This window comes from Populus alba, chromosome 6 (assembly GCF_005239225.2).
Source record: "Populus alba chromosome 6, ASM523922v2, whole genome shotgun sequence".
NCBI lineage: Eukaryota > Viridiplantae > Streptophyta > Magnoliopsida > Malpighiales > Salicaceae > Populus > Populus alba.
Genome location: NC_133289.1, coordinates 4,787,289 through 4,806,259, shown reverse-complemented (window position 1 = coordinate 4,806,259; position 18,971 = coordinate 4,787,289). Strand labels below are relative to the sequence as shown.

The window sequence follows — 18,971 nt, the reverse complement described above, 5'->3', positions numbered from 1 at the left end:
CTTTGCCGTAGGGAAGAAGGCATTGCATGGATAGACCATTTAATTTGTCTATTTCTCTATTATTGTAGAAAAGAAAAAAAGTAAATAAGCCGAAAGAGAGGACTTTGTCTATGGCCGGTGGAAAATTATGACATTTGATTGTGATATTGCAAATTGCAGTCCAACGATCTTATTTATAAAGAGCCTCTGACCGTTGTTTTTCGATACATAATTTCATTGAGGAGTCCACATGGGTTTAAACAGGTTCTCTTCTTTAGCAGGGACACTGATGATTTATGCTATGGTTTTGTCAGAAAGCTGGTGGTCATGTCACGGTTGTTTAGACGAAGAGAGAAGTGCTCTCTTGCGGATTAAAAGCTCCTTTAATTACCCAAGCGGCACATTCCTTCCATCTTGGGGAAAAGTAGCCGACTGTTGTTCTTGGAAAGGCGTTGACTGCAATTTTACTACAGGACGAGTTGTCGTACTTGATCTTTCAGGCAAAAGGGAAGAGGGATTGGGAGATTTGTACCTAAATGTCTCTTTGTTTCGTCCCTTCCAAGAACTGCAATCTCTTGATTTAAGTGGAAATTTTATAGTTGGCTGTGTTGAGAATGAAGGTTTATCTCTTGTTTGCGTGCTACTGCAATTTCAACAGGAAAAAAGAAGAAGAATAGATTCTATATTCTTCAAGCTACTGATTGAAATGCCCATGCAGGTTTTGAAAGACTATCAGGACTTGACAGCTTGGTGTTTCTCAATTTAGAAGACAACAAATTCAACAACAGCGTCCTTTCATCCCTTGGTGGGCTTTCCTCTTTAACAACCCTGTATCTAGATGGTAACCAACTCAAAGGAGCAATTAGTGTTGATGGTAATTAAGCTTGATCACTTCTCTCCTTTTCTTTCCCAAATAAAACCATGTTAATTACTGCCCTTCTTTTAATTGTTGTACTTGGTACAATTATATTTGGCCAGGACTGAATAATCTAACAAGCTTGCGGTCGTTGGAGTTTGGTGGCAATGAAATTGAAAGCTTTAAATCCATTCATGGTATGAAAGAGTTGTGAGTTGATTGAGCATTTGTTTTCACACATAAGTACTTCATTATCCTTTCAGGTTACATGAAAGCTTATGGTATTTTTATAGGTACTGGTGATGACTTACTGAGGTTAAGAAATCTGGAAGAACTTGTTTTGAATGTTAATCGCTTCAATGACAGTGTCTTATCATCCCTCAAGGGTCTTTCATCTCTCAAATCCCTAGATATAGCATACAACCAACTGAAAGGATCATTCAATGTGACTGGTAACCTCACCTTTTTTTATTCCTAGAAACCAATCTGTGATTTTTGCTGTGACGTAATATTAAATTTCTGTTTTTCGACAACCTAGAGCTATCATCCCTCAAGGGTCTTTCATCTCTCAAATTCCTGGGTATAGCGTACAACCAACTGAAAGGATCATTCAATGTGACTGGTAACCTCACCTTTTTCGATTCCTAGAAACCAATATGTGATTTTTGTTGTGATGTAATATTAAATTTCTGTTTTTCGACAACCTAGAGCTGGATGCTTTGATCAACTTAGAGGTAGTGGATCTAGAGGGAAACAAGATTGACAAATTTGTGTTATCCAAAGGTATGGATTGCTTTCCACACTTATTGATGGTAGCTTTACCTCATAATCAACCTAAAATCTCATTAATTGGATTGCATTTTCGAGGATGATTTTGCTCTAGAATAAAAGCTCAGAAGGTTTTAAAACTTGTTTTACTTCTTCTGTCCCCTGCAGATACTAGAGGTTTTGGAAATGTAAGCTTCATTTCATTATCAAATAACACCTCAAATGGAAGAGCTCTTCCATTTACATTACTGCAATCATTGACGAAATTCCCAAACCTTAGGACCCTTTCTTTGGCTGGGAATAATCTTGAAGGAAGTTTCGGAACAGCATTAGATAAAGGTAATTTGTGGTATTGATGCCTAAAAGCGATCCTGAATATCTGTTAATTGCTCTTTTTTTCTTTGTAGACGTGCTTTAAATCATATTTTCCTAGTTATAGCAATTTAATTGATTCTAGCGGGGACATTATAATGGAGCTTCTTGTTGGTTTCATCATCTTGTTTCCTTATCATTATCCAGCTCTTGAATACCGAGCATAATTTCTTGTGGGTTTGATTATTGTAGACTTGGCTTCTCTCAAGAATTTAGAAGAGTTGGATTTGAGTTCCTCCATTGTCGATAATAGCTTTCTGCAAACAGTCGGGAAGATCACTACTCTAAAGAGCTTAAGCTTTAATGGTTGTCGACTCAATGGCTCCATCCCTAAAGCCCAAGGTAAGTCTGACCACCTTTCCCCTCCTTAGGCGTTCTGCTTCTTCTCTAACTAAATTTTTTATGAATCAATAAATTCTCAGGCCTATGTCAGTTAAAGCATCTCCAAAATCTAGATATCAGCAGGAATGATCTCAGTGCTTTGCCTTGGTGTTTGGCAAATTTGACATCCCTTCAACAATTAGATTTGTCTTACAATAACTTTATTGGAGACATTTCCTTCTCTCCTCTTACAAGTCTCACATCCATCCGATGGTTATCACTTTCAGACAACCACTTTCAGATCCCCGTCTCATTGAGCTCATTTCTCAACCATTCACAACTCAAGGATTTCGATGGTAGCAATAACGAAATATATGTTGAAGAATTAGAGGAGCATAATTTGGCCCCAAAGTTCCAATTAAAGCATCTTGATTTATCTGGCAATGTATATGGTGGAGCATTTTCCTTTCCCAAATTCCTCCTCCATCAATACAGCCTCCAAGAAATTGATTTTTCTAACCTGAAATTGAGGGGAGGGTTTCCTTTTTGGTTGTTAGAGAACAACACAAACCTAAATTATCTCCATTTGGTCAACAATTCTCTTTCAGGGACTTTTCAATTGCCAATTCATCCTCATCAGCATTTGTCTGAATTAGATATTTCTAACAATAACTTCGAAAGCCACATTCCTAGAGAAATAGGATCATATTTTCCAAGTTTAACATTTTTATCCATGTCTGATAACCACTTCAGTGGTCGCGTTCCCTCTTCAATATTTGACTTTCTGTTGTATCTTCAAGTTTTGGACCTCTCAAATAACAACATCTCTGGAACCTTACCATCTTTCTTTAACTCTTCAAACCTCTTGCATGTTTATTTATCACGAAATATGCTACAAGGATCCCTAGAACATGCATTTCAGAAATCCTTTGAGCTAATAACGTTGGATCTTAGCCATAATCATTTGACTGGTAGCATTCCAAAATGGATTGTTGAGTTTTCCCAACTAAGCTTTCTACTCTTGGGTTATAATAATCTTAATGGCAGTATACCCACGCAATTGTGCGAGTTGAACGAATTAAGCTTCATTGATCTTTCTCATAATAATTTTTCTGGTCATATTCTACCTTGCCTAAGATTTAAAAGCAGTATTTGGTTCATCCTACTCGATGAATATCCTTATGAGTTTGATCTTCGAGAACCATTGGTTATTGCAACAAAGAGTCTGTCTATTTCTTATCCGCCAAGTATTTTGAACTACATGACCGGATTGGATCTCTCCTACAACAATTTATCAGGTGCAATTCCTCCTGAAATTGGGAATCTCAACCACATTCATGTATTGAACCTGTCCAACAATCATTTAATAGGCCCAATCCCACAATCTCTTTCAAATTTGAGTGAAGTTGAGAGCTTGGACCTTTCCAATAACAGCTTGAATGGGGAAATCCCTCCTCAACTTGTACAATTGCATTCTCTTGCCTATTTTAGTGTAGCCAACAATAACCTGTCTGGTAAGACTCCTAAGATGGTTGCACAATTCTCAACATTCGATAAGAGCAGCTACGAGGGAAATCCCTTACTTTGTGGACCACCACTGCTTAACAGTTGCACCAAAAAAGTATCACCACCACCACCTGGGCCTTCTACTGATGAGAAAGCAGAGAGTAGCGTCTTCATTGATGCACAAGTTTTCTGTGTGAGCTTTGTTGTGACGTACATCATGGTGCTGTTGGGAATAGCTGTAGTTTTGTACATAAACCCAGACTGGCGGCGAGCATGGTTTTATTTCATTGAGAAGAGCATCAACACTTGCTACTACTTTGTTGCGGACAATATTCTTAAGCCATTCGGAATCAGAGTTTGGAAGCCTTTGGTATAAATAAATCTCAACTTTGCATTGTTTCTATATTTCAAAGGGAAGATTTAGATGGTCAATCTCATCTCATCTCAGTAGTATAAATAATGTCTGAAAAGCTGTGTTCTTTATAGCAATGTAATGAAGAAAATCATTTCTTCACAATTTTGCTTTCAGCATTCAGCAAGTTCTTTCTCATATATCTTCCTTCAAATCGTAAGAACGAGTAATGGATATTACCTAAGACAAACCCAAGGCATGAAACTCAGTGTAGTTTATTTGTAGGAGTATATGTTGAATAAGGCAGAAAATGGTAAAGTTTTCATTTACCTCGTGTTATAATTCGAGGAAATGTCAACTGGAACATGGTAGCTCTGGAATTTATTTTGTGTGAATGCTCTGGAATTGTTAGTTGGACTGAAGCTTTGAAATGATTTGTATGTACTTCAAATTAGGTAGAATAAAGTTTTTTTTGTTAAATATGGTCCTTGTTCTTTCAATTTTAATTTTCAGCCCCAATTGACTAATTCATCATTAAGTTCCTCTCAAAACTCAAAACATGCTTGATACTGCAAATTAAAAGAAATGTAAACAGAAAATAATATGGCAATGATGAAATTGAAAGTATTAAAATTTTGATGATGGAAAAGAATCATTGTTCAAAATAAACAACGCAATCCATAATAACTATGTTTTAAAATAGTGAATGTCAAATATGTTAAAGTTGTTGTTATTACTATTACTATTATATAATATAAGGGAAGATATTTATTGAAATCCAATTTTTCAGAAAAATAATTAAAGATATGCACATTATAAGGTTTATATAAGGAGCATTTTATGAGAAACAATAAAGAAAGAAAGTATTTTTGGTATTTTCATATTATTTTTGATATGCTAATATAAAAAATATATATTTATTATAATATATTTTTAAATAAAAAATATTTTAAAAAATAATCATTAATACACATTTAAATACCATCATAATTTACAACATTATAACTTTGTTTGAGGAAGGGCAATTATTTAAAAATATTACATTGAAAGGCCAAATAGATTACTCATTATTGGGTTTGTTGCTACTCAAATATTTTTGACCCATGTTTTGATTTTTTAAAAAAATATATATATAAAAAAAAAATGAAAAAAATGAAAAAAATAATAATAATAATAATAAATATAAGTGTTTACATGTGGAGACAACATATAGCATCAGGGCTAAGGAAGCAATATGTCAAGGAGGTAATTAATAAATTATAAATAATTTGGTTTGATTTGTGCTGCTTATGAAAAATAATCACTACAATATAAAATATCATAGATATATGATTGAATTCGTACTGGTTATGAAAAATAATTATTGCAGTATAAAATACCATAGATATATGATTTGATTCGTGCTGGTTATGGAAAATAATCAATGCAATATAAAATATCACATATATGAGATTTGTTAGTGCTGGTTATAGAAGACAATCTGTGAAATAATTATTGCAATATTTCCTTGAATAGTATACATAGGGATTTTCTATACATGTGAACCTCAATCATAATAAAAGGGGGGAGAAAAATTGATTCGGAGATAAAATTTACAAGGGAGCAATTTTACGACGAAAAAATTAGAATAACCACAAAACCCTTAACTCATTTCTTTTAAGCCAGCCGGCTGCCCACCTGGCTTGAAAAAAAGAAGCTGCCGGACCAGCCTCCCTTCCCCCTCTCCCAGCCAACAAATTAAAGGCAGCCGCTGATCCTCTCTTCTTCAAAAGACACCAACTCACCGTCTCTTCTCTCTCTGACGCCAAAATTGAAGACCAGCAAAGATCTTCTTCTCCCTCACCTGAATTAGCCGATTCCAGCCTTTTCCCTTCGTTTTCTTTTTTCCCCTCAGCTGACCAAAGAGCACACCAGCCCCTCTGCCCTTCCATCTTCCCTTCATCCCCACACACTTTTGGCTTCTCCCCATCACCACCAGATTCTTTCCCACGGTTCATCTCTCCATTCTCAGCCATCAATAGCGTTTCCTCCAACGATGAGCTCCATCCCAAGCGTTAGTTGCAGTCAAGATTAGCGGCAACGTTATCAACAACTCCCGCAACCGGGAGAACATGCAAGCCAGCAGACAGCAGTTTGTTTCTTCTCAGCCACAGTTGTAGACATTCGTCCTCAGCACTAACATATATAAAAGGAACCAGCAGAGATAGAAGGAAAATGGACGAGCACAGTACAGATAAGGAGAGCACGGAAAGCAGAACAGGGGAGAGAGGGCAGTGAAACGAAAAAGGGACAGAAGGAGAGGGAGGAAGAGCAACGAGAGAGAGAGGCAGCCCACAGGCAAACAGAGAAAGAGTAAGAAAAACAGAGGGAATAACGTCCATTCCACCAGCACATCACACCTTCATCATCGTCTTCGCCGTCTCCAGAGAGAGCATTGGCTAGAAGAAGACGGAGAGCAACACCAGCTTTACCAGCGTTCGTCATTGTCTCCAGAATCAGTGATAACCGGTCATGTGCAGAAGCTGCAGCGCCATCCACCAGCTTCATCTCCGAGCACCAGCTTCGTCCCTGCACCAGGTAAGCTCTTCTCGTCCTCATGCATGCATGCATGAATTCAATTCACCCTGTTACTGTGCATGTTACTGTGCAATATGAATTTTTAATTCACCAGTAACAGTAATTGTTCGTGCGGGTCTCCTGCTGGCAGAAAAGAAAAAAGTTTGTGTTTGGCATCGAGGGCCCTCCTTGATTTTTAGGACTGTTCAGTTTTTCTTGCAAATTTTGATAATATAAATGTAGTTTGTTGTCTTTAATTGCAATTAAATGTGATGTTTGTTTTTTTTTGTTTTTGAGAAAAAAAAAAATATATATATATATATATATATATATATTTTTGTGTGTTGCATACGGCCAATACCCTAACATGTTTTTTTTAATATCTTAAAAGAAAAACAAACATTTGAACTTTAAAAAAATATGTTTTCGCATGGATTTCTTAAACACAACAAATAAATTATTTTCTTGCATTTCTGGATTTTACAACATGTTTGTAAAACTCTAAAGGGTATTAGCCAATATTCTAAAAAATACAAAAATCTTATTTTGGGGGAATTCATTTATTATTTACCATTAATGTTTGGATAAAGAAATCCCAAAGGGATGAATATTCAAAATATTATTGGGAATAATTTGTTATTATTCACTGTTAATATTTGGATAAAGAAACCCTAAGTGGTAAATATCCAAAATAATTTTCTAGGAATAATAAGTCATCAAACATCCTTGAAAGAAGCCTTGATTATAATCGAGGATATTTCAATTTTACTCCACGGTTTACGAGCCGTGAGAGTATGAAACACTAAGGCAAAAATAAGCTTTTAAAGGGCCTTGAATTTCCTTAGATTTCTATTTTTTTTCCCTTCCTCGTGATTTACGAGTCGCAAAACTCTTGAAATACTAAGGGAAAAATGAGCTTTCAAAGCACATGGAATCTCCTTGGATTTCTATCCAAATAAATTTTATTTGAATCAAACCTAGGAAAATTGATGGGATTAGAAAACACCAACACCATAGCAATTATAGAGCAAACCAAACACCAAGCAACTTACCTTAGGTAGGGCGTACTAAGGGTGTTAATACCTTCCCTTTACACAACCAGTCCCTTGCCTTAGAATCTCTGAAAGACTGGTTAGGGTTCCTAGTGACCAAAATACTAGGTGGCGACTCCAAAGAACCAAATCAGCAAAACAAACGAAAAAATCGCCATCGGATGCCGCGGGGATTTTTACGTGCGACAGAATGGCGACTCCACTAGGGACCCTTGGACTAAGCTTGGTAATTGTTTTTTTATTATGCTATGTGTTGTTGTTTTATTATTATGAATGATACTTTGTTTAAAAGCTTTAGCATGCATCTTTACATTTTGACATACATGGTATGATCATGCATCACTTTATTATTATTATCTTTTTGAGGGCACACACATTAAATTTTAAGTTAAGTGGGGGACTAACAGCTTGCCTTATGACTTGAGTCAAGGTTTAAGTTTGTGTAAACCCCAACTCTTTGCTGAGTGTTTAGACTGATAGTGATTAGTACAAGTGCCATCCTACTATATGCTGAACCCCCATATTGCCTTTACGAGGGTGATCACTAGGACAACAAGAGACCCTCTTTTAGAGACCAAGTAATAAACCTACCCAATGTCTCACAGAAAGGAACTAGAACCTAGCTATCTTTAGGATGTATGCTTCATAATATCTTTTTGCATCCAAACAAGCCTAAGCTCAAAGCATCTTGAATCTCAAGACCTTCATTCAAAAGCTAGCCAAGGGAGAGATGTTCCAGAATTGGGAGACCCAAGAAGCTCCATTGGTGTTCAAAATTTAATCAACAATGTTTGTTTGATCATGATATTGTGTTGTTTGCCTTTTTCAACTTTTTAAATCGAGGTTCCAAATATTAATGGGATTTTTTTTTTAGCCAAACCTTTTCCTTTAATGAGATCATATATTTTCAAAAGTTCATCGTGGTGTTTTTACACATCACTTTCCTTTTCAAAACGAATCTTCCATAACTACACCTGCACTTTACACTGAAAATGAATGGCCGGACTTTAAAGAATACATATTAGTAGTAGAAGAGGTAGAATGGTAGGAAAATAACTTTAAGGGATTCAAAAAATTAATAACATGAACAACCTTAGAAACCCGCTAGAGAGGAGCTTCAAAACCATATATGTGGGCGATGAAGAAATCAAGAAGAGTTAAAGATACGGACTTTGATCACCCTTAAAGAAAGAGAAGAGTTGATTGCACAACTTCAAGATTTTGTAGATGTTTTTGCTTGGTCCTACAAGGATATGTCTGGTTTGTATAGGGTACCACTAGTGGAAGGATGCAAATCGGTTAGGCAAAGGTTGAGAAGGACCAATCCGAATAAAGGTAGAAATTGAAAAGCAGTAGAACGCTAATTTTCTAAACATAGTCAAGTATCCACAATGGCTGTCCAACATGGTTGTCATGCCCAAAAACAAGAAAGATAAAATCAATGTTGGGACTTTAGGGACTTAAACCGGGCTAGCTCTAAGGATAATTTTCCTCTACCACACATAGATGTGTTGGTCGATCCATATTACTTTATGGATGGATTTTCGGGCTAGAAACAGATGAAAATGGCACAATAGGATAAGGAAAAGACAACCTTTGTAACACCATATGGAACCCTACCTTTTGCTACAAAGTAATGATATTTAGGTTAAAGAATGCTGGGGGCACCTACCAAAGGGCCATTATGACCCTATTTCACAACATGATGCAAAAAGAGATTAAAGTATACGTGGATGACATGATCTAAAGAGGGAGAGAATCATGTCTAAATATTGATGGAATTATTTGAAAAAACTAAGTACAAAGTTGAGGCTTAACCATGCAAGGTGTTCATTCAGAGGCGAAATCTAGGAAGTTGTTGGGATAGAAGTGGACCTTGGTTAAGTAAAGGTTATTCAATCTATGCCAACTCCCAAGACTGAGAAAGGATGTAAGGAGTTTCTTGGGAAGGTTGAATTACATTGCTCGGTTTATATTCCAATTATCCACGACTTATGACCTCATCTTCAATTGTTAAGGAAGAAAAATCTTGGAATTTGGAATAAAAGTGTGAAGAAGCTTTAATGAAAATCAAGCAGTACCTACTGAAACCACCCCTATCTATCAAGCTGAATTGTAAAATGACAAGTTCTACTAGTTGAGTACGACATAGTATATATGACAAGGAAAGCCATGAATGTCATCGCCTATCACCTAGCTGTGGAAAGATTATGAGCCGTTAAAATTTGATTTTTCTGATAAAGATATGCCTTCAGTCGAGGAAGGGAAATCAGATTGGTGGATTATGTACTTTGATGGTGTTGTGGTAATAGAGTGGGGGCAGTGCTAATATTTCGTAATAAGAAACAGTATCCGGTTTTTAGTCGCAATTTGGGTGCACTAACAACACAACTAAGTATGAAGCTTGCATTCTTGATTTTAGAGGTTACATTGGAGCTAAACATCAGAAAGATAAATGTGTATTGGAGACTCAATTTTGAATATTTGCCAAGTGAAAGGAAAAGGGCAAACCACGGATGAGAAGTTGAGACCTTACCAAGAATACCTGTCTAATTTGGCTAGAGAATTTGAGGAAATAAAGTTCACCCATTTAGGAAGGGAAGGAAACCATTATAATGTTTTGGTCACGCCAGCTTCTATGCCTAAATTAAACTTTGGGCACAAGGTACAGCCAATACACATTGATATAAGAAATAACTCAGCTCATTATTAATCAGTCGAAAGGAAAATAGATGGAAACCCTTAGTACTATGATATCAAGTGTCGCACGTGTGCGGCGGCGCGACGATCGTCCACCCTCAAGGAATAACAAAACTGGAATATTTATTCCTGGAAAATAGGGAGAGACAAGGAATTCTTGTCTCTACATATGAAAATATGGACTGGGAGTCGCCACCTAGTATTCTGGTTAATAGGAACCTTAACTGGTCTTCAGAGATCGAGTACGGAGACTGGTTGCGTAAAGGGAAGGTATTAGCACCCCAACTACGCCCTACCTAAGGTAGGCTGCATTATTTTAATGTCTGATAAAATCTAAGGTCGTGTTTGTGGGTTTTTTTTATTTTTATTTTTGTTTGGAATACGCATTACATGTAATGTCATACCCCAGGTTCTATTATCCGAAAAAGAATTAAATATCCAGAATATGCATTACGTATAATGTCATACCCCAGATACTAAGAGACAAACAAAATAAAATTTTTTGTTGTTTTTTTTTGAAATTTTGGCCAATATTCTCTTGACTTTAATAAACTGGTTATTAAAGCCAAAATGCATGCTAAAACATTGTTTTTTGTTGTATGAAAAATACAATATGATTTTTAACTTTGAGACACTTGGCCATATGCACAAAAACACCTTTTTGTATTTTTGGAAGTTTTGGATGAAAAACTGGGTATTTAAATATTATATTTTTTTATTTTTACGACATAAACATATTGCCCGATATTAATAAAAATAATATAAAAACAACGCGGAAAAATTATAAGATGCTGAAACAATTTTTTTAATTTTTTTCTTTGAAATGGGCCGGGTCAGGCCCAAATACATGGGCTGGGCCGAACCCGGCCCAAATGCATGGGCTGGCTCAGCCCAGCCCATGTGAACAGTGCCTTCCACTGTTCACATGCTACGTGAACAGTGGAGGCTAGCAACGGAGAAGAAGCAGGAGAAAGAAGAAGGAGAGAAAGGCTGACCTGTGGTGGCTGTCGTCGTTGGCAGAGCTGCTGGTGGCGACAGGAAGCGGCGCTGACAGTGGGGTGGCCGGCGGTGGCTCTGTATTTTCCCTCTCTCTCTCCTCTGTTTTTTTTTTTTCATTTTCTTCTCTCCTGCTCCTTCTTCTTCTTCTTTTAGGTTTTTTACTCTATTCCCTTCTCTCTCTTTTCTTCTCCTCTTCTCCCCCTTCTCCCTTATGTTCTCTCTGTTTTTTTTTCTTTTCGGTCCCCTTCCCCTGTTTTTATAGACAAAAACAGGGGGGGACGTCATGGTGGGGCAGCCATTGTTGGTCGCCCCCCCCACTATCCAAGTGGCCGACAAAAGTATGCAAGTGGCTGAATTGTGGGTGTCTTATTGCGCCAAATCCGGGAAAGAAGTTCGGTGCGAAACAGAGGAGAAAAGAAAATCTTCTTCTCCCCTGTTCTCTGCGTGCCCAGGGAAGAAGACGATGGTGTCGTTTCAAAACGACACCGTTTTGCGTTTTCCTTTTCTTTTTTTTTTTTAAACAGTGCATGAAACGACGCCGTTTTGGTCAAAACACGCCGTTTCATTTAAATGGATTTTGGCTCCAGAACGCGTCAGATTTAAATTTAGGCCCTCCATTTGCGCGTGTTTTACAATTTAGTCCTTGGTCTCGGATTTCTTCAATTAAGTCCCTAATTGGCCATTAAACTTCAATATTTATGCAATTAAGCCCCTGATTTGACCAAATGAACTTCCAAAAATTATAATTTGACTCCAGAACTTCAATTTCTTCCAATTAAAGCCCAAATTAACTCAAAAATCAATTTTTCTTGCAATTAAACTCTCCAAAAATTCAATTAAACCTTTAATAAAATTTAATTGAGTCCATAAACTTCTAATTTTGGACTTTTCTTCCTCAAATTGAATTTTCTTTATCATCGGGGCTCTCCTCAGTCAATGATATACTGTCAAAAATTAATTTTTATATTTTTGAACATCCTCAATCAATTTTTGAGCATTTTTAGGGCGCTCTGGCATTTTTTCACTGTTATATTTTTTTCTAATATATTTTTTTGAATTTTTTGTATTTTATTATTTTATATGTGGGGACCCAAAAATGGGTTACAACATCAAGAATTTCATCCAAAACCAGACATATCCCATGGGGGCATCCATAATCGACAAGAAGACTTTGAGGAGTTTGGCAATGGATTTCTATCTTGATGGGGAAACTTTGTATAAGAAATCATCTGACGAAACTTTGTTGAGATGACGTGGAAAAAAAAGTGGTGAAGAAATTTATAGAAAGAGATTTGATATGTTGATATGGTCTACTAGAAAATATTATAATTAATAATGCCCAGAACTTCAAATAGCAAGATGATAATGGAACTCTGCGCTAAATGGAAAATTAAGCATTCCAATTCCTCGCCATATAGGCCAAAGATGAAAGGTTCGGTAGAAGTTGCTAATGAAAGTGTCAAGAAGATTATTTAGAAGATGATAGTCACCTACAAGGATTGGCATGAAATGTTGTCGTTTGCCTTTCACGCATACCGCACCACAATCCGAACTTCAACAGGAGCCACCCTGTAACAGTCTGACTATACGACTCTATTAATGTAAAAAATTCCAACATATCCTCTTTATTTGAGGGTAAATGTTTTATTTTTTTTTCAAAAATTCGGCAGAGCTTCCTTTGCATTTAGGACATCCCAAGTTATCGACAACTATCAATTTACTCAATCAACCCGCCATTACAAGGTCCCATAATTCCGGACCTTATATCAAACCTCATAATTCCACACAATATATATATTATACGAGTATGTTAAATATGAACATAGTCCAAACATCATATCATAAAATTTAAAAGAAAAGGAATACTAACATGCAAAGAAAATATTTACAACATAATAAGTGTTTCTAAAGGTTTCAAAAGGGTTAATTACAAGATAATTAAAATACTAATTGTTAAGCTGAGCTTTTATAATTACATCAAGGTTTACACAAAAGTATACTACATAACACGTTAATTCCCTTTTATTTATGTTAAATATTTACATAAGCATCATAAAGTAGAGTCATAAACTAATGATCTTCCTGGATGTTTGATGGACATGTACATAAATAAACATACCATTATGTTGATAAAGAATATATGTATGCTCATGTAATGAATATGAATGAAGTATTAACTTTCTATCAAATCCCTGAAAATTCTAACAAGAAACTTATATTTTGCTTGTAAATCTTTTAAACCCAATTAACACTCATTGGTATATTCTTAAATGAATAATCTTATTCACTTGCATACACTGGGTGACCTTGCAAAGTCTAATTTTGTAATTCACATCACGGATGCCATTAGTCGAAGCTAATCTTGTAATTCACATCCCGGCAATCCCATCACGGATGCCATTAACCGAAGCTAATCTTGTAATTCACATCCCGGCAATCCCATCACGGATGCCATTAGCCAAAGCTAATCTTGTATTTACGCTAGATTTTATTTATATTGAACACGACATTTATTGTATTTGCACACACCAAACAAATTTTAAATTATATAAGTGCAAATAGGAGGAAAAATCACACACTTGCTTCGCCTGTCTCGCGACCTCCCCTAATAGAAGATCCAATCCTGGTTGCTCCTCCTGAATCACAAGGAAGTTTTTTTTTGGTTAAGATTCCTTCAAGTCGATATTATAGAGAATTCATATTCATCCATTACTCATATGTTACTTTCTATGTATGTTCATTTCCTCATAATAACATGCATACATATCTCATATATATTTTCAGAGTTAGTATCTCAATGTGTAAGCGTTCATATGACTCAATTCTTTTATATTCTTATTTATGGTATTCACTTGAAAGTCTATTGTCACTATCCAATTTCCAATGGTTACTGTCTAGTTTTGAACTGTCACTGTCCAATTCCCAACCGTTACTATCTAGTTTTGAACTGTCACTGTCCAATTTTCAAGTGTTACTGTCTAGTTTTGAACTGTCATTATCCAATTTCCAACCGTCACTGTCTAGTTTTGAATTGTCACTGTCCAATTTTCAAGTGTTACTGTTTAGTTTTGAACTATCACTGTCCAATTTCCAAATGTTACTGTCTAGTTTTGAACTGTCATTATCCAATTCTCAACCGTCACTGTCTAGTTTTGAATTGTCACTGTCCAATTTTCAATTGTCACTGTCTAGTTTTGAACAGTCACTGTCCAATTCTCAACTGTCATTGTCTGACTTTGAACTGTCACTGTCCGAACACTCATCAAGTTTTTAACTATATCTAAGGTTCTAAAGCTCCATTTTAAGTGAGATTTATCTCGTTAGAAAGCTAAGACACGAGGCTACCAGTTCTCTGAGGAAGGAGAACTCAGTTCTGCCTTTAAGATCGTCAAAATTGCTCATCAACAAATCAGTCCTGCTACCCTACATAATCAGTCACAATTCAGTTTCTGTTGGTAACCCATAACTAGAGTTCTACATCTCCAAATTGAGCAAGACAAGTTTTCTTGGTTAGTTAACATTCAAATCTACAATTTTTATAAGGAATCCAATCCTAATTCTCTCATCCCTCTATTCAAAATATCATCAAAAGTCAGGAGACAAGTTTGTCCAGAGTTGTCTCCCCCTCTCCTTCAAACAATACTTTCATAAACTACATACCACACACATAAATTAACTTAATCTCAACAATAAATACTTTTTCCCCAATTTATGTCTAAGAACCCTAACCTATGATTCAATATCAAAGCATCAGTTCATTAAAAATGATATATATATATATATATTTTAAATCATGATTAGAATGCCTTACCCGGTACAAATTAAGATCTTGATCTTCAACCAGTTGAAGATTTTCAACTCCCTCCTTTCTTTTTCTTTTTTTTAAATTTCTTTATAATCCTTTGCTCTCAAGTGTTTATCCCATATGTAAGCTCCAAATCTTGGATAGGTTCTCGAAATGTTAGTGTTTCTCTCTTGATTTCTCAAGAATGGGTATAAAAACTCTCTATTCTCTCTTTATGGTTCCTACCGATTCTGTTTTGGTGAGGAGAGAGTGTTTATACTATATTTTCCCTTATTTGCATTTAGGCCCCTCTTTTTCCCTTAAGTGTATTATTATTATTATTATTATTATTATTATTATTATTATTATTATTATTATTATTATATTATTATTATTATTATTATTTTCTTCAATTAAATCCAACCCTCAATAGTATCGGGTTCATTATAATATCTCGAATTATTTCACCCGAAAATTCATATTCAAAATTTTCTGAATTCCTATATATATATATATATATATATATATATTATTTAACCATATGCATGAATTTCTTCACTTTTTTTTTCTTGGGGTTTACACACCCCGTACACTTTCATATATGGAATGGAGACCTCGAGGATTCCATAAAGGAGATCTTATACTAAAGAAAATATAGCTTTTACCAGAAAAAGATCAAAGTAAATTGGCGGCAAACAATAAAGGCCCTTACATGGTACAAAAAACGTTCTCGGGAGGATTTTTATTGTTATCTAGAATGGATGGAGAAGATCTAGTTAAACTTGTGAATCCTGACTCTATGAAGAAAACTATGCTTCCTGATCCATAAAATAAAGTTCGGCCGTGAATTCTCTCTGTAAAGAACCTTTTCTTTATAAAGCGCATGATCTCATAGCATTCAAGATCTTTTACTTAAAAGAACTGTTTTTACACATGACTAAGAAGATGACTCCATCAATTCTCAAATTGAAGGGATCCAGACCAAATTTAAACCTGGTAGGTATTGCACACCATACTAGGAGGCAAAAAGTGCACATTGGGGTCTATAGTGAACCAAAGCCCAAAAGGGGTATCATCATATAACTTCTAAAACACCTTTTATGAGAGTTGCTTAAAAAAAAAAATATGATGATTGCATTGAAAGTTTTAGTTTTCATGAACAAACCCAAATTTTTGAGTTTTCCTTTTAAAAATAATTTCTCAAAAAAAAATGGAAAAGGCAATTAAAATATCGGCAAAAATATAATACACAGCAACGTTCAATGGAGCAAGAAAGGGCCCCACAAGGAACTAGAGATCTCTTCACCAAGCATAAAAAGGATAGGAAATATAGCGTGTGGAGCATATTCCAGTTCAAGAGGATAGGTCGGGCAAACAAATGAAAACAGGAACTCGAAGAAGTCTACTACAAAAGGGGGGGACCTACGTTTCCAAGATAGGTAACAAAAACATGCATGCTATATTGTCATAACACTAACTTGGCAGCAAAGGTGTGACGAAAGCCAAAAAATTTCCAAGTTTTTGGGAAAACCGTTGAGGTACAAAATCTCAGGTCAACGAAACTATGAAAAAGGATAGGAGTTGTGAACCAGCACTGTTTCACTCCTCAAGGTAAGATGATTTCTTTTGAAGTTCAAAATGGGCAGGTCACCCGATATTAAGACCATTTAAAAAAAAAAAAAAAAAGGGCAGGTCTCAAGATATTGAGACCCCTTCATAATGAAACCATTATTTTTTCTGGGTAGGTCACCCATTAGAATGAGACCATTCTCCATCTTTTTTTTACCTGGGTAGGTCACCCATTATAATGAGGCGATTCTTCCCCCTGGGTAGGTCACCCATAAGAATGAGACCACTCTTCCCCTTTTCCACCTGGGTAGGTCACCCATCACAATGAGACCATTTTTTCTGGGTAGGTCACCCATTAGAATGAGACCATTCTCCATCTTTTTTTTACCTAGGTAGGTCACCCATTATAATGAGGCCATTCTTTCCCCTGGGTAGGTCACCCATAAGAATGAGACCACTCTTTCCCGTTCCCACTTGGGTAGGTCACCCCTCACAATGAGACCATCATTTTTTCTGGGTAGGTCACCCATTAGAATGAGACCATTCTCCATCTTTTTTTTACTTGGGTAGGTCACCCATTATAATGAGGCCATTCTTCTCCCTGGGTAGTGTTGCTACCCAATTTTTGACCCATGTTTTTGATATATTTTCAAAAAAATTCAAAAAATAAAGAAAAATAAAGAAAATCCAAAAAAATATGTTTTTAATAAATTTTCGTCATTTTAGCATTTTCAACGTCGTCTAAAAAAGAATTTAAATTTTTAAAAGATTTTCAAACGCGTTCGACTTTTCACGCGTCAGTTTTAAAATCATTGATTTACCTCATTGAGTCGACGTTGATATTGCTCGTTTTCAAAAAATACAAAAAAAATAAGAAAAATCAAAATTTACGAAAAAGAAAAGAAGTTGAGGGACCAAGTTGAAAAACCTAGCAATATTTTGCCTATAAATACTGGTTTCCTCAACACATTCAAGGGGGGGTTCATTTTTGTAAAGGGGGTAATTTTGACAAAAAATAAAGGGAACCCTAAACCTATCTAACCCAAACAGCCACCCTTGGATATTGTTTTCTCCGAAACCAGCCGCCCCCAATTTGTTGCTACCCAATTTTTGACCCATGTTTTGATTTTTTAAAAAATATATATATATATATATAATATGATAAAAAAATAAAAATATAAGGGTTTACATGTGGCGACAACATATAGCATCAGGGCTAAGGAAGCAATATGTCAAGGAGGAAATTACTAAATCATAAATAATTTGGTTTGATTTGTGATGGTTATGAAAAATAATCACTACAATATAAAATATCATAGACATATGATTTGATTCGTACTGGTTATAGAAAATAATTATTGCAATATAAAATACCATAGATATATGATTTGATTCGTGCTGGTTATGAAAAATAATCAATGCAATATAAAATACCATATATATGGGATTTGTTAGTGTTGGTTATAGAAGACAATCTCTACAATAATTATTGCAATAATTCCTTAAATAGCACACATAGAGATTTTCTATATACGTGAACCTCCAGTCATAATAAAAGGGGGGAGAAAAATTGATTCGGAGATAAAATTTACAAGGGAGCAATTTTACGATAAAAAAATTAGGGTAACCACAAAACCCTAAACCCATTTCTTTTAAGCCAGCCGGCTGCCCACCTATCTTGAAAAAAAAAAAAAAAAAAAAAAAAAAAGAAGCTGCCGGACCAGCCTCCCTTCCCCCTCTCCCAGCCAACAAATTAAAGGCATCCGCTGATCCTCTCTTCTTCAAAAAACACCAACTCACCGTCTCTTCTCTCTCTGACGCCAAAATTGAAGACCAGCAAAGATCTTCTTCTCCCTCACCTGAATTAGCCGATTCCAGCCTTTTCCCTTCGTTTTCTTTTTTCCCCTCAGCTGACCAAAGAGCACACCAGCCCCTCTGCCCTTCCATCTTCCCTTCATCCCCACACACTTTTGGCTTCTCCCCATCACCACCAGATTCTTTCCCACGGTTCATCTCTCCATTCTCAGCCATCAATAGCGTTTCCTCCAACGATGAGCTCCATCCCAAGCGTTAGTTGCAGTCAAGATTAGCGGCAACGTTATCAACAACTCCCGCAACCGGGAGAACATGCAAGCCAGCAGACAGCAGTTTGTTTCT

The 18,971-nt window shown here is 35.8% G+C and overlaps 2 protein-coding genes across 2 annotated transcripts in view; one reads left to right on the top strand and one right to left on the bottom strand.

Moving 5' to 3' along the window:
* Window positions 1-18,971, bottom strand: part of LOC118032636 (protein NUCLEAR FUSION DEFECTIVE 4) — a 38,879-nt gene that overhangs the window by 6,433 nt on the left and 13,475 nt on the right. The window lies entirely within an intron of this gene.
* Window positions 204-4,352, top strand: LOC118032635 (cuscuta receptor 1-like). The gene is made up of 9 exons (XM_035037402.2): window positions 204-599; window positions 698-853; window positions 958-1,032; window positions 1,129-1,287; window positions 1,374-1,457; window positions 1,544-1,618; window positions 1,772-1,942; window positions 2,168-2,317; window positions 2,398-4,352. The coding sequence occupies exons 1-9, from the start codon at window positions 230-232 to the stop codon at window positions 4,176-4,178; spliced, it is 3,021 nt and encodes a 1,006-aa protein (XP_034893293.1). The 5' UTR covers window positions 204-229; the 3' UTR covers window positions 4,179-4,352.